At 39.9% G+C, this 17311-nt stretch overlaps 1 protein-coding gene across 1 annotated transcript in view; it reads right to left on the reverse strand.

Moving 5' to 3' along the window:
• Window positions 1-286: 286 nt before the first annotated feature.
• Window positions 287-17311, reverse strand: part of 14-3-3epsilon (tyrosine 3-monooxygenase/tryptophan 5-monooxygenase activation protein epsilon) — a 75533-nt gene continuing 58508 nt past the window's right edge. The window contains exons 5-6 of the mRNA XM_080276307.1: window positions 16102-16307; window positions 287-4630 (exon numbers count right to left, since the gene is read on the reverse strand). Of these exons, the coding sequence (XP_080132433.1) occupies window positions 4566-4630; window positions 16102-16307 (271 nt within the window). The 3' untranslated portion in view covers window positions 287-4565. The remainder of the gene's footprint in view (window positions 4631-16101; window positions 16308-17311) is intronic.

Genomic DNA, 17311 nt, shown 5'->3' on the forward strand with positions numbered 1-17311 from the left:
ATTTTCTGTATTCGATCAATTTTACCACTTTGGGTCTCATTTGAAGTACGTCACGCAATTTACTATTGTCTGCATGCTGAGGCCCTGCGGTTCTCCCAGGCACCAGCTGATGTTACTCCTCACCATTACAACCTAAACGTGTAGTGCACTGTGGGTGTTAAAAAACATTAAGGAACATTTACAACATATCCTATCTCACCCAGAATCTTCCAAGCAGCAGTACATTCTTCAATTACAGCACTAAATACTCTCCATAGTCATGGTGTTGGATGTAATAAACACTATGGAGGATTTTCAGTCTTTATTCCATACATCTGCAACAACGTTACCAAAGCAACAAATAAAGTTTTATGGATGATATAAACTTGGCATGGAGGATAAGAAACACCCAAAGTAGAGAATATGAGGTTTAATCAAACACTTTTGACATGCAAGTGCATTGACACATGTGCTTTGCCTATCACAATTTGGTATGTACATAGAGGGGCACATTCTAGCAAGATTCACAACTCTTGGTGTATAGCATTTATGAGTAATAATGGTAGTAGTAAAAAATACAGCATTACAATAATACCAATGGCTGACTGTAATTTAGGGGTCTATTTTTATGTTCTAAATCTACAACACAGTTCATTTCTTTTCCACTGCTGCTGCTGCTGTTGCTGCCTGACGATTTGAATTTTTGTTTTTGTGACAAACCCGAGCATGACTAATCCAGTGACAAACTGAAGCCAAACCTACCAAAAGCCTCTACAGCTAAGTGGTGCAGTCTGGCACAGCTCCCTCCATATCACTGGACCCAATCTAAGTTTGCTGCTACATTTATATAACTCAAATAATTTGCTAAGATAATTTAACAAGCGGCTGTTTATAACATTACTTAAAATTTAAACACAGGACTTTGCTACATAAGAAAAAAAGATTTTTTGATCTAATTAGTGTTATAAAGTATTGCAGTCATTGTTTCCAGGATTGTTATTGCCATGATAGAGAGCCGTGGGAGGCAAGAAATCAGCTAGCTAGCACCAAGAACTGCGGGGCGGGACTGACCATGCAGTGTGGCCCGGGTGTAGCAGTCACAGGCGTCCATATTCTTGTCAGAATAGGCCTTCTCACAATGCTTCCTTGAGACTATTTTGTGTATTACAACTTATTCTTCCTGCATGTTATTTATATTTTTTACATCAACATGGCTTACATAATGACATACAAGAACTGCTGTACCACATACAGAAAATAAACTCGTTTAGGTGCTAGGAAGTCTCCTTAACTGATGAGAATACGACCCAGGGACCAGCCACTCATCACTTGGCTTGCGTTGAGGTGAACCACTACGATAAACACACTGGCTACCCTGGCAAAAACTCCAGCCAAGAGCGTTTTGCCCCCCTACGCAAACTTATGCTGGGAAAATGAGATTGCTGATTTTAAGAAACTTACATACTAAGCTTCATTACTTTAACACTTTGCTTGGCTATAGTTTGTCAAGGGGAGCTCACACATTCAATGGAGTTTCAGAAAGAGTGACCTTCAAAAATAAAATCAAGTTGCTCTCTTGGAATGTCTGGGGGTTCAAGTAAATGTGTTATGTGGCAACCCAGCGGTGCAGAGCTCCTGCGAGACAAGCACATCAGTAAGGACTTGTTCCCTCGCAACACTGGAAAAATAATAATAATTATTATAATAGTAGCCTTACTGAAGCACCATCATGGAGCTCAAAACCAGCTGGCCTCTCAAATGATAATAATCTCTGCAGAATCCACCAACCTTATTGGTATTGTGGTCACCTCACGCTGACCACAATGAAAACACTTAATGACTGAGAAGTTGCAAAAAACGTATTCCTCTGCTCACCCATACACAGGAGACACCAAAAAATGTTTGTGATCATTCGAGGTTCGACAAAGCACAAGATGTGACGCGTGTTGCGCCTCCGAGTGTGGGAGAGTTTGATGCACTCGGATAAAATTAATAAAAGAAAATGACAATATTTTTTTTCCACCCCAAGTTGCGACACAAATACTAGACACGAAAGAAGCCACAAGGGGCCAAGCTATTAGCCTACAGTACCTGCAACTAGGAGTGACCCACATGGGGATAGAAAGGTGGGCAGGAAGTGTGGGTGAGGTGTGGTAAGTGGTAGAGAAGGACAGGTGGCCAGGTGGTATGGGAGGAAGGACAGTGGGGTGGCTGGCATACTTTAGCAAGAAAGAGGGAGGGAGGGACAAGGAAGCTGCTTTAAGTGCAGTCAGTGAGAGTGGTGAAAAGACAAGGAGGCAAAAAATACCATAGAATGTGGGAGTGGAGTTTGAAAGAAACAGAAGGATAAAGTGCAAGGAAAAGAAAACTAAATGGATGGTAAATACCTGTCGGTGACGAGGGGAGTTGCTTTGAAAGTCAACCTCTTGTGTTAAAAGAACTCTAAAATACTTTATTTGGCTGCTTGCGGAATAAGCTTCCCATTGTCCACACAGCAAGTGATAGGACTGATGGAAGTATAGGACAAGGCAAAGGATGACAAGTGGAAAACAGAGAGCAAGACTTTGAAGTTAGATGGGCCACAGAATGAGAATTTAGGTGTTAAGACAACTCAGTACTACCTCCCAACACTACCATCCATCCCTCGTCCTACCCTACTGACCAACAGACAAGGCGAGTAGTATTGACATAACCCTCCCACTGAGCTACCTTGGTAAGAAGCATCATCCACACTTACAAAAAGTTTCTCAGCATCATGAAAGGTTTTGTTAGGCAAGGGAGGGGGGGGGGGGGTGTAACCTACTTGTGCAGAAACGAAGTTGCTATGTAACAAACCTAAGTACACTCCATTAACCACAGATAATTTTATTAAAGAAGGTAATCTGGGGTGATGTGACTGACAGGAAGGATGGAACTTAAGACTACATCGTTAAGTGGGTATAAACAGATGGGCAAAGTATACAACAGGTAAACTTTTGGTTAATTTCATTACTACCGTCTAAGTTACACAACAAACAGACACGACCCAGCACATTTCCTCTTACAGCATACCCTCTGTGTGCCGGCAACAATGCAACACCATAAACAATTAAAGCCCTTAAGACTTCACTAATTTTTATAAACCCAAATTTCTCTTGCTGAATTCTTCCAACTAGTTTTTTAACTCACAGCACTGCAACAGAATATTAATAAGGTCAGAACAATGGTTCCAAGGTTCCACTAACAAGTCTTACCAAAAAAACATAAAACCCTAACAAGCACACCAAAATACACAGTCAACTTGTTTTCTTGCAATAAATATGCAGCAACTGCCTTCATCTCAATGTGACTGCTCTACCCCAAGCTTGTCAGGAAAGTGCCAGGATGCGGTCTTAGTTAAAAATTATTACACTAAGGAATGCAAGTGCTAGCTGGGCCAATCTGAGGCAGAGGAACTAGGGCCCCTGGATTATGTTGCAAATTCAACCTAAACCTCACACTATACTCTAATAAAAGAGGCTACTCTGAGGTCCAAGTCAAACTTTCATTATACTCTTCAACCAGGGACATCTTAGAGCAGCGGTAAGAGGGACGTGAGCGAAACAAAAGCAAGGAGAATGATCGAGCAGACATTAATCTCAAGGACACAAGAAAGGACAAGGAAGAGGGGACCAGGTGGTGCTGGATTCTGATGTAACCCTCTTGCAACTTGCTCACTCACCCCCTTTGGTCACCAGTTAACAACATTGAGCTGGGATACAAACAAAATTATATTATCCACGTCAGACACCGAACACCAACGAGGGAGAAAACCGACGGAACCTCTGGCCTTAATTTAAGGCCACATGGAAGAAAATATACAAGGGGGGGAAAAAATAATCTCCATAAAAAGTAATTAGCCTACCTAATATATAAATTTCTTATCAAGTACCAATATCATTAATAAATACATAACAAATGATGCAATGGCCTATTTTCAAAAACAGTGGTATAATATCTTATAAAAAAATAATTAAAAAATGGAGGAGAATTACACCTAAGGACAAAATATATATAAAAAAGGTTAAGTTTTGGAATGATGGTGTCGACTCCCCTGCCACACCAGCAGAACTCCAGGTAGACTCGCGCCGGGAATGTTAAGCCAACGACAAACTGAGGAATGTCGTTGAGAAGTCTTAAAACACCAAGGTACACCTAGAAAAATGGTTGCAGGCATTACTTTTGCCAACATACACCTTAAAAAAAAAAAAAATAAAAAAAAAAAAGTCTTCGGCATTTTTTTAAAAGTATCACACGAAAAAAAAATGCAAGTCTACAACGCATCAGCAGAAGCTTGGGTTTCTTCTCTCTGTGGCAGATTTGATCGGTGGAGCTGACATACATGTCCTTGGCAGTGGTGGAGAGAGAAGTCGGTGGTAGTGGTAAGTAGGTGGAGCTCCGCTGTGTGAAGGGGTGGTGGTGGAGGTGGTGGTGGTGGTGGTAGAGGAAGGTGGTGGTGGTGGTGGTGGTGGTGGTGGTGGTGGTGTGGTGGTGTAGAGATGAAGAGAGAAGGACCACAAGAGAGAGAGAGGAGGGGAGGTTTAAGGGCCACCGCCGCCACTGCCACATTAGCTCACGTCCTGATCTTCCACATCTTGCACCTGTTCCTTGTCTCTCTGTTCACCCTCTCCACCTGCAAAGAAACACAACATACTTTAGCCCCTGCAATCACAATCATCTCAACCTCTTCCCCCCCCCCCTCCTTCTCCTAACCACCATCCTAACCCTACTTCCTACTACATAATTAGGATTCCAAACTAGTTTATGCTTGCCATTTCATGATAATATCTTCAGCCTCTGAGTGTTAGCCAAAAACTGGTTTAAGGCAGTCTTTATCAACCCTTTCACAACAACTACATATATATGTTTTTTTCTGTTGTGCAAACAGGATCGTATGGGCCTATCTGTAAATGACACTGCATACCAGTAATGTACATAACCCACATCCAAGTCATAATCAACACCAGTGCCAAGAAAAATTTATTTTAACATACAAAAATTATTATTAGAAAGGTGATTTTCTGAGAGAAGGAGCATTATTTTCTTAACTGTTTCACTGTTTATGATGCACAGAAGTTTAACCCCTAAGCTCCAGGTGTCAGTATGGACCGCCACTTAAGGAGTGAACAGAGACAGCCAGGTGTCAATAGAAGCCACAAATGCAATCTCGCCAGTTTAAACTGGATGCCATTTGATCTCGTCACCAAAGGGTAGAGAGAGACTCCTGCAGCTCGACACAAGCGTACCTCAGTCTTCTCTTTGACTTGGCCAAGTGCGGAATGATGTTTTCATCTAATTCCATTCCCACCTCACGCGGACCCCTTGCCTCATCCACCCCGCCATGCCTCTGCCCTAGGATACTAGGAAAGGGCTCAGTGATAGTGCCTTAGGGCGTGCCTTGGACGCCACTGTTGTCTTATTTATCTAGTAGTGGAGAAGCTATTATGATGAGAGCAAAGCCAAAGTCATGGCCACATGCACATGCATGAAGATATCCTGCTTCAAGCAACTAAAGTCACTCATCATCTTCACATCCTTACTCATCTACGTGACCACCTGCCGACCTGGGCATGCTTTCATTCGCAGGAAGAAGAGTTGGTAAGTAATATGGTCTTTAATTAGTTTCCCTAACTGCTATACTTTCCCAGATATGAAAGTTTTAAAAAAGACTATTTGGGGAAATACTGCCGTAGGGAGAGGATGGCCATGCCCAAAGCATCCCCGGATGCTGAAGTTCATGATGGAAATGACGTGTAGAGCTTTAAAAATGTGTAAGAAATGTATTTTGACAGTAAATGTAAGTGTGGACTAAAGTGATGGCTGATGAGAGAAAAGGTAATGTGCTAATTAATGGAGCTTTGCAACTGGTGAGGAAAGCCATAATTAAAAGTAAGGGGGGGGGGGCAAACAGACATTGAAAGTACAGCAGTACAAGGAAGGAAGGTGGCTGGTGTAATGAAACTCACAATACTAGGAAGAAATCTGACTGGAATTTCAAAGGGGATTGCAGGAAGGTGTGTCAGGGCCCACCTTTTAACATATACAGTACAGTATATACATATGAGACTTCGATACGGCAGGAGAGCTAAAATTCAAGAGTAAAAGTAGTGGAAAAACTACTATTGAGGAGTTAGGAGCACAAATAGTGGACATTATATAAAATTATGATTCACAAAAAGATGTGAAAAGTAGGTTGACAAAAGGGTGTGTGTGCTATGGTGGTATGGTCACATGGAATATGGATCCAGACTAAGCTGTTTATGCTGTTATTGCTACTGCTTCTGCTATTCTTAAGGCCCCAGCCTCATCTGAACATCGCCCAAGTGAAATACAGGCTGAAGTTGCCATTCTGTAATCCATCGTCCTCCTTACACGGGACAGGAAGGGAGCAGAGGGGCATTTGTATACAGCTGCCCAGTTATGCTGATATCACAGTGTTGTGTCCCTCTCCAGCACCAGATACGATGATGAAAAAAGTATTAGTTAGTTTAAAGGTGGGAAGATGCACGGTAGGCAACAAAGGTGGGTGGATATGGTAAATGACAGTGTAAGAAAGGAAGGCATGGAAATTGATGGGGGTAGGGAATTTAAGATTATCAAAATGGTTACATAATTACCTGTGGAAGATTACACATCTAAGGTCGGGCACCCTTTTTTAACGAGCCTATTTTTAAAACCAACTGAACTAACTATGCACAAGATAACTATGCGCAACTCTTTACACTATGGGGTTGTTTTGTAAATGTGAAGTTTGTAATGGCACTTTGAAGGGATGGGCAGTCAAGGTGGTTGTGTATCCCAAGGTGGATCTGGCACTTAACCTACCATGGATCACTTGTCATTGTTTAGATTGTGTGTTTTTTCCCTGACTATTTTCTATAACTTGTTCAAAAATGTTTGTTCTATAAAATTAAGCATTAATCCTTGCTAAGCTGCAGACCTCACATGAGGCACTATGAAGGTCTGCACAGGCCATACTGCAAGCCTCATCTGAAGTAATTTACATAGGCTTTGAAACAATGACTCAGGGGATGTAAACTACTTTACAAAGAATCAGCTCAACAGGGGTTAAGAATAATTACTAACTGTAATGTCGCAACTACGAACCTCGGAACAACAACATACAGTAATAATAAAATTATCTGTCCCTGACCAAACCTCCACATACTGACATGCTGAGGCTTGTGGGAAGGACAGTTGTTGTCCCACACAATCCTGTCTAACTTAGAATGAGATGAAAATTGTACATATTTTGCAAAATCAACCAGGTACATATTTTGAGACTTTAAGTACAAAATCTGAGTGAAAATGAGATGTCTGGCTTATATGTAAAGTGGATGACAAAAAGTAGTCAGCCTGCCACCTGGGGCAGTATGCCTGAAACCTTCCAGGCCTCCTAAGAGCTAGAAGCAAGTCTTAATTTTTTTAAGAGGAGTTACTAAGCCGTAAGAGTACAGTAACGCATAAAACTTTCCACGGAGTTACAAGGACTCGTAAACCTGTACTGTATAATACAGTAGAGTCGTGCTTTAAGAAAAAGAGACAACGATCTACAATAACATAATTATTCAATTACATGGTAATATCACTCCACTGCACAACAGGAACTGTGTGGGATGTGGGTAGGTATTGGATTTCCAGATGGCTGTATTTGCTTACAATTTGTGTGTTGTGCTTTTGTCGGTCACTGATTGGCTTCCTCAACCCAACCCAACCCACGTGACTCACGTCCCATACCTACCACTGCCCATCTTAGTTGCTGTGTAGACAACAGCTGTGATTAGAAGCATTTATTTACTTATTTTCTTGCTCCTCATCTCCTATCAGAACTCTGAGCACATGGTTCCAAATTAACTTTAGTTATGGATAGGCACCCTCAACGTGTTATGAACACAAGAAAAGCACATATTCCTGATGAAAAAGTAAAGTTGTTGAATGAAGTGGCATGTGGTGTGGGAGCTTAAATGAGAACGAGAGTAACATTCAGACAGTCAGATAAAATGAGCTGGATATGTTTACGATTTGGATAGTATCTTTGTTGGAGAAAAATGTTAACAACGAGGGAGCAGTAAAATTCACGTTTTCGCTTTTAGTGCAACAAGTGTGAAAAAACAGCTTTGTGACCAATCTTTTTTATGAACTGACGGTCTCTGGTCAAGAAAATTTGGCTCTTATGGTATGCGAAGAATCTACATATTGACCTAAGAAGTTAGGTAAGAAAATTATGAGTTCAGTTCTTGTGAATTATACTGTCATACAAATTATACTGCTGTCTGAACTGTTTATTATTCAGGATTACTGCATTCATGTTTATCATATAAGTTGTATGCAGTCACTCCATGCTGACGATTTCATTGTATTGTTATTTATTATTACTGTTGATGGGTAATGATTTTTTTTTTTTTTTGTCAAAAGTAATTCTTGGCAAAATAAGCGTGATGCTGGCTGGCCAATTTTTCACAGGCTGATTATTAGAAAATTTTGCTTGGTTAGTATTCGGGGCTTTCAATGTTAAGCTTTGTGACAATTTTAAGTGGATAATATTATGGGAGGTCTTGGAAGAGTAAACCTCTCAGTTTGGTTAGGATGCACTTACGTGTCCAGGTGGCAAGATCCTATGTAAACACACTGCAGCTTGCACCTAAGGACTGATAGTAGCTGAACTTTATATATACTTTTTACGAAAACTATGGGGTTAATGATAAAACGAATAACTAAAGATGTTAATGATGAGGAAGCAGCAAGTAATGTTTTCATGTTTAATGCAATGTGTGTGAAAAGGGTTCTCTGACTGATAATTGTTATGATGCGATGGACTCAGGGGCTAGAATATTTGGCTCCTATGGAATGTGAAGACACTACATGTTGATGTAAGTAGTTAGGTAAGATAATTATGTGAGTTCAGTTCTTCTGAATTATACTATCATACAAATTATATTGCTTGGGTGACTTGTTTATTATTCAGGATTACTGCATTCGTGTGTATCTAAGAAGCTGTATGCAATCACTCCATACTGACGACTTCAGTATCCGGTAAAAGTCCTCGAATCCAACCACTAATAATCCAAATATCCCAATACTCCGAACTTTTTTAAGGCGAAATTTCTGAATCTTTCTGGGCTTTACCTAAGGATTTATTTGGCTTGGATGTGCCCCTGGATGTACCTGCTTGTAACTATTCAGCTACACTTCTATGCATTTCCGGTGTCTAAAACAATAACCCATACCATTTTGAGTGTTTATTTAATGATGGAAGGTCCCTTCCGACAGTCTGAAAAACAATAGTCGAACGACCCTCCGTCCCGTCATTCGGATTACAGGACTTTTACTGTAGGACTAATGCTTTTCTTTTTTAAATTATTATAATGAGTGCACCGAATGCAATTCTTGGCAAAATGTGCGTGATGCTGGGCGGCAATTTTTCATGTTATTTAGAAGTTTTTGCTTGGTTGGTATTGGGGGCTTTCACGAGGCTTACTTGCAATCCTTGGTGGTTAAAATTATGGGGAGTACTAAGGGGCAATAGTTAGTTAAGTTGACTTAGGATGCACTGATGTGTAAATATGGAGCTCGTAAAACCTAACCCCCTATTTTACATGTAAATATATGTCACGTTTTAGTGTGAATTTGATTCTGCACGAGGTTCTCCATAACCAATCTCGTGTGGTATGAAGACTGTACAGTACTGCACAAGAACAACCTATCGCTCCCACGATGTGTAAGACCTACTCCCAGTGACCATGGTGGAACAACAATAAAGACATCAATGCTGTTTCAAGGAAAGTAAAAACATACTCGAGTTATATGATGGCCGTAAACTCATCAGATGGTATAGACTGGATTGTGCAGAAATTTTATTTCATTCATCACCTAATCCTCTGCTGCCCCATGAGGAGTGTAGTAGCCTGGGGCTAGGCAAGTTGGTCCTGACATTTAAGATAAGAGTGACCAGCTTCACCCATCCGAGTGGCATTACGTAAGCAATAAACCCCAACCACTCCTTGGACATAAACTTGCCCAGGCATTATCCGACTGGGGCATCTTAATTACTCGCTAAACCACCAGGCACCATAATTTGATAATTTGGTTACCAACCAGCGTAGTAAATGGTTTCCCGGTGTACAGGAAACCATTTGGCTTGTCACTCAGTGTAGTCACCTGTGGACACAAGGAAGAGGAAGGACTGAAGGAAAGAATGACAGAAGAGGAAGGAAGGAAAGGAAGGAAGGAAGGAAGAGAGTAAAGGGCAGTTGTCTTAGAGCAGCCCTACACTGAGTGAATGGAAATTTTATCTGTACTGGACTGCCATAACTAGTTCTACATCCAGTAACAACTGTGCAGTTGAAAGTGACATTGACACTAAGATACCTAAATCAGGTAACACCCAACTTTGTCGTAAGCTAGTGATGATTTTGGGCCTACCCAGCCAACCATCAGCAGAGTCATAACACAAACAGTACATGCATTATCAACGCCCAACACTGTGACACAATTTATTTGCTTCCCTATACATCCACGGGATACTCAAAAGAAACAGGCAAAATTCAAGGACACTGCAGGTTTCCCTGACATACTTAGTGTCACAGATGGGACCTACATCAGAATAATTGCACCCAAGGATAATGAACAGAAGTAGTTGAATGATAAAAATTTTCCACTGCATTAACTCTTACATGTAGTTACGTAAGCACAACTAACCACCATTTTCTTTCAGTCTCAAATTATAATGAATTATAACAAAATGTGCATTGGGTATCTATAATTGTTAAAAGACTTCTAATCTTGAATACAAATGGCTAATTGGAGTGTCCCATCCATTACTAAACTTGAATTTGAGGCAAAGTATAGAATTTTTACACAGCCTGGAGCTACACATGATGCCTGCATTGGTGTTAGAGTGGACTGCATGTGCTCGTGAAAAGAAATTCAGTACCTGCTGGATGTCACCTACTGGGAGCCTCTGGATATCCATGCAAATGATGGTCTCCATTAGTGCAACTATGCAAAGCGTGCGTGTTCAAATAAGATGATGTTACTGTATAACTCTGACTGTCAATCTGTGGTCATCTAGAAATCCATTCACTGTATTTGGAAAAACATAAGTCTGGTGAGTGGGGGCGCTCACCATCCACTCACTCGATGTAATGCTGTTCTCGGGTGTCTGCCTTTTCCTCTCCTCCAACCTTCTTTCCTTCCATCCTCGTCTGTCTTTCTCTCCTTCATTCTTTCCTCGTCCTTCTGCCTACAGGGGACTTTACACTCCCTCTTCTGTCTTTCTTTTCTTCATTTGTTCCTTTTCCTTCTGCCTGGGGGTGACTCTACACTAAGTGACAAGCCAAATGGTTTCCTGTACACCAGGAAACCATTTACTGTACTATGATGGGTGGTAACCATGTAACCAAATTTTGGCGCCTGGTGGTTTAGTGGGTAATTAAGGTGTTCCAATTGGATTCAGCCAGTGAAGGTTTATATCCAAGGGGTGGTTGGGGTTTAATGCTCACGTAATGCCACTCAGGGATGAGTGAGGCTCATCACTCTCATCTTAAATGTCAGGATCAACTTGCCTAGCCCTGGGCTCCTATGCTCCTCATGTGGCAATGTAGGATTGGATGATGATGATGGTGATATATTCTTTTCAAATGATTATTTATGGGCAGATTATTTTCTTTTAGAATAAGAAATGAGATAATATTTCTCCTGATTAAAATATTTAAATCATGTCTTAAGTTAATTTTCTACCGAACGAATTTGCTATCCGTAGCAGAATTTTCACCTCTTCTCAACTTTTAAAGATGAGATTATAAATCTTCCAACTCAGTAAGGAAGGTTCCTATGTACCATTACGTATCACAATAGATCCCAGCAAGGAGGAGGACTGGGGACTTATGAGTAAATTTAAATGGAGCTCCTAGCCAGTTTTATACATACTGTACCACCCAAGGAGTTTTCTGGAGATGAAAACGTCATTTTTGGCCAACCTAAGAGTAAACATGAAAACAATCCAAAATTACCTGTTTATCACCTGTATCAAAATGGCTTCCATACCATTCAGTAATGCTATTACTACAAACCTAGTCAATCTAAACATCCCTTAATACAGTTATCATGTTTCCACCTCTCATTTTGCGATATCCCTCCCGTTAAAATGCAAAAAATTAATTCAACTCAAACATGTTATAGTTAATGAATAGAAAAATAGACCACCACCAAAGTGTTGCTAGCAAAATTAAAAAGGGAAGTATGCAAAGGCAAAGTTTACATAATAATTTTCCCTACGTGCAAACAAACCAGTGGATTTAATCCATCTCGTCCGGGTGGCATGAATACATGACAACCTGGGGACGTCCGGGTGGAATGTATACATGATCTAGTGCTTTGTAGTAGTACTCTTATTGTATTATTATTATCATTATACCATTATGTTATTATATTATGCTATAATATTATATTATAGTTTTAGCTGAGAAATTATGGTTTAAATAACGGTGATTTTTAAGAAAAACACCTGCTGGTGTTTTGGGTGGTGAAAACAACCCTTGGACGTGATGGGTTAATAAAGTAAAAGCAATCCTTAACTACAGCACAATCCCAGTTAACCGGGAAGCTTGGCGAACTTAACCTTCCCAGTTAGCAATTTTTCACGCATATCTGATAGTATACTTTTATACACAGGCAATATCATTGCAGTATATAAAATAACAGTTGTACCCACGGCCACACTAACATTATCCATTCGAAACACCTCTTAAGCACCCCAAAGATGCAACACAAGTGATGGCAGTGTCTTGCAGTAGTGCAAAATGCACATGGTAACTCCATTTTGTTGATTAATAATTTATTCATCAAACAAAAATAGAATATACAAAAAAATCTTCAGCATTATTGGTGAACTGATGATTTGGAAAGATGTGTAGTACAGTAGAATTATCACGATTCTGTTGCTCATGGTTGTGTTTACAGCTGCGACCTGCCAATTTATCCCTCTCCTGACCGCCATCACTCCACCCCTCACCCACACACAGCTGTTATGCAGTTAATAAAATAAATATATAGGATCTGCAAGTGCAGTAATTTTGTCAAACAAAACAAATGATTCATTTCCATCAGCTAGATTATTATCTTTTCTGCAAGTGCAAATGTGTTCCAAGATTATTTATAAATTTATCTTGGAATGCATTTGCACTGGCAGAAAAGATAAAATCTAGCTGGCAGAAATGGAGAATTTGTTTGACAAAATTACTGTGAGTTTGCAATTCCTAAGTATTTATTATATTATCCGCAAAACATCTGAGTGGCGAGTGAAGGGTGAAGTGACAGTAGTCAGAAGAGGAATAACTGGAAGGTCGCTGCCATAAACACAACTATGACCAAGGGTGTCGTGATAATTCTACTGTACAACACTTCTTTCCAAATCATGAATTCACCAATAAATGCTGAAGACTTATGTCAATAGTTCATTTTTCCATGTTTTTATAAGTAAAATTGTGAATAATGACAAAATGGACTTGCCAAGGTACTGTTTGATACTGCAAGCTCTTTAGTAGTAAGAGTCAGTTCGTTAAGTAGATAACCATTTTGGTACCTCACATTTTGGGTTGATGAAGAGTATACTTTTTTCAATGGATTAATTCGTCTTGCTTTTCGCAAACAATTCTTTCAGCTTGTGTCCTTGGGACTTGATATCATAAATCATGGAATTTCCTAAGTTAAATTTATGTTATCAGTGTCTTAAATTGTTTGCCATTTTCATGGCTACTGCATTCTCTCCAGCTTCTGTTTCAAGGCGAGCACAATGCTCTTAAGATTAGTTTGCACTTTAGGCATCATGTAGTGTACAAATCACTATCACAACACGACAACACAACAGAGAGTGCTTGTTTACTGATTCGTGGCGGTAAATAGACTGGTGAATTGTGGAGGTATGGAAGGAGACTGAATCAGAGGAGGGGAAAGAAGGGGAGAAGGGATTAACAAGGAAACGACCTTGACTGGAAATGCCTTCACGTCACATCACCTGACTTACCCAATCTGTGACACGTGACTATCCCATGCAGGGACGGGCATTCAAAGTAGCACACAGTTATATCTATTTATATATTTGCCAATCTGTGAATTTTCCCAGTTGCCTGGTTACCGGATAAATGGGATAGTACTGAACGTCAGCAACCATTTACTTATGAAAAAATACATTCACCAGCTTTTCCTGGCACGAAAAATAAGCCAGGATGATCAATGAATGTGATAAAGGGCAGCATCTCATTTCTCTCTCTCATTTCTGGCTGGAAAAATAGCCAGGAAGATGGTCTGAGTGATACAGCATTTTTTTTTTTTTTAATTCCACTTCTACTTATAAAGCAGATCTTCCTTCCTCCAAGTTACAGTATCATTTGCAAAGAAAAAAGCAGTAACATTATGGAAGCATCCCTGAGGTCTAACAAGGAGTGTCTGTAGAGTAATTAGTTTGGGGGTAAAACTGACTTAGTTACCCCTGCTGCCACTCACCTAAGCATCTTGAGTAGTGTTAAGGTTAATAAGTTATATTCAAAGTTAATCACCACAAAACAGCTGAATAGTGGGTAAGCAAAACTCTCAATAAAGACAAGCTGATTCTGCATTCAGATTTAAAATACTTGAATGTGATAGTAATGCAGCCTAACCTAGACCACCAGCTGTAATGTGGGCTGATCACTTGCTGAAACATAAACAAGGAGAATAATGCTTGAAATAAATGAACACATACAAAAAACTCTAAGTTACTATATACTATGGTACTTCAAACTACTGATATAGAATAAACATTTAGACAAGCAATCCTTAATGTTCAGTGCCTCATGAGTAATATGGTATATAAAAATTACTGTGATCCCTTTCACTTTAATGGCAATGCACACCTAGAGCAGTAAACAGTGAGGCCATATTACCACATCACATTAGCATGGCTTCACCTCAGGGAAGCCGTTAAGACCCTCTAACACCAACAAAGCGCCTTTAAACATTCCAATTAGATTATGTGCATTACCTCGCACACATTCATCTAACATAACTTAAAGGTTATGGTTAAGTGAGATGTGTAACTGATCTAGCTTGGGGCAGAGCAGGGACAGGGACAGAACAGCTTCTGGATCTTATTTTCTTTAGATGTCTTATCTTCCAAAACACCAATTAAACACACAAGCATCCCTGCTGTGCTACCAACCCAGTCCTGAATGAGACAGCTCTACGATTTATTGTAGACAGCAAGGTCTTACAGCCCCTACATTTGTTAAGCTGAGAGTCAAACAAATCAATCAACAAGTTCACATTCAACAAAACTTCACACTGAATAACTGACGACTGCATAAGTTATGAACTACGTCATAAGCATCTGACACTGACCATGACACACCCCAGGCAAGTAAATTCTCTCTCCCCCCCCCTCCCCCCCCACACACAACACACAATCATCCTGACCTCTTTTTTTCCACTTACGGATGGTGATAAAAATTACAGCAAACTCTCAATTATCAGGCGTAATGCAGCAAAAGCACTATGCAGTTAAAGTAAAATGCCAGATAAAGCATAGTACCCCCCATCGGCTCTGTATTGAGCGTCGAGCTGGATACTGTGTTACTATGCGTCTAAAACCTCTATCCTAAAAACTTTCCCATTAGTAAAAGGTGAAAATTTAGCATAAAATACAATAAACAATTGATACAGTACAGCAATACAACGCCAGCTGGCTACCATTTATGAACCAGCGATATACCTCAACGCTGGATATTGCATAGAACTGCCCTGGGAGCCGGATATTGCATAATTTTGCCAGATATTGCTTTAATAAAGCCAAGCCATCAGCACCAGATATTGCTACAACAGATAACTGAGAGTTTATTGCAGTAAATAAATACTGATTATGTGGAAGGCACTAAACTAACATGCAACAGCATCAGGATTCAATCACCCTAAAAGCTATGCTGTGGCTCTGTTTTCAAGAGTGACACTGATGAGGAAATCCAGCACAAAAATGATATATGAGTGTTCAGTCCTCTTAAATATGGCATTAACAAAACAACTATGAAAGAAATAAAACAGTTGACAATTATGATATTACTGTACTGTACTCACTTTCTCCCTGCATGTCTGAGGTCCATAACGTGAGGTTGTCCCGAAGGAGCTGCATGATGAGAGTGGAATCCTTGTAGCTCTCTTCAGACAGGGTGTCCAACTCTGCAATAGCATCATCAAATGCTGCCTTCGCCAGCCGGCACGCACGCTCAGGGCTGTTCAAGATCTCGTAGTAGAACACTGAAAAGTTCAGTGCCAGACCCAACCTGTTGATATATCATTATTACAACATGTCAAAACTCCAAGGGGAGATAGCAAGATGATAAATCAAAAGGTTTCATGGCAGGATGAAACATGGAACTATTGTCTTCATTATACATTCTTTCAATGATGTATTTTCCCATTTTGTTCTTGTTATTTCCAGGCTATTCTTTTTGATTTACAAGAACGCCACTGTACTGAACAAGTAAACAAAGAGTCAGTATCCAATGCAACTGCTAATTTCAAAACATCACCTCAGGTGAATAAAATCATCTAAGGGTTTCATGAATAATACGAAGGAAACAACATACTGAAGGATTGGCAGTAAGCAGGTACAACTACTGCCTCACTCCATCAAGCACTAAGTGATCAGGCTATATCAACATCAAAGTTACCAGAACACTGAACCCAATTTGCATTAAACATTTCTGCCCAAGATTATGTCTGCTACCTAGATTATCTGTTCATGGCAAAAATATAAAAAGTAGTAATCAGGGTTGACAGGTAATGGGGGCTGTTTCAAACTCTATTAATAAGATGTATGTCGCTTCAGCTATATAACATTTCTGGCAGTAGTGACTACAAACTGAACAAGTCTTGCCAAACTGATGGGGATAAAATGAAGCTTGTACAGTACAGTATTAGGACTTATTTCACTTTTTAAAATTACATTAAGTAATATGTATGGCAACATCATATGTATGGCATCCATGTAAGTTCTTCAGTTTCTTTTGAACTGTCAACTTTATGAAGAACACTTCAAAGCCAACTACTTTGGTTCTACTAGTAACTGTCTTTTGTCTGTATACATTGAAGCCTGAACTTCTCCACAACTATGCCTCTGTATTTCAGTCTTGCTGCTGTCATACAAATTTATTCAGCTAAAGACCCTGCAGTGAATGCAATCATCTGGAGGTGCTCCACTATAAAGACATTCTTAATACTGTGTGTACTATTCTTACTATTACAACATGACTATATTCTCAAAATAACCCCTTGCTGTGAAGTG

This window comes from Coenobita brevimanus, chromosome 65 (genome assembly GCF_032717465.1).
Source record: "Coenobita brevimanus isolate Jiangsu-jjx chromosome 65, ASM3271746v2, whole genome shotgun sequence".
Classification (NCBI taxonomy): domain Eukaryota; kingdom Metazoa; phylum Arthropoda; class Malacostraca; order Decapoda; family Coenobitidae; genus Coenobita; species Coenobita brevimanus.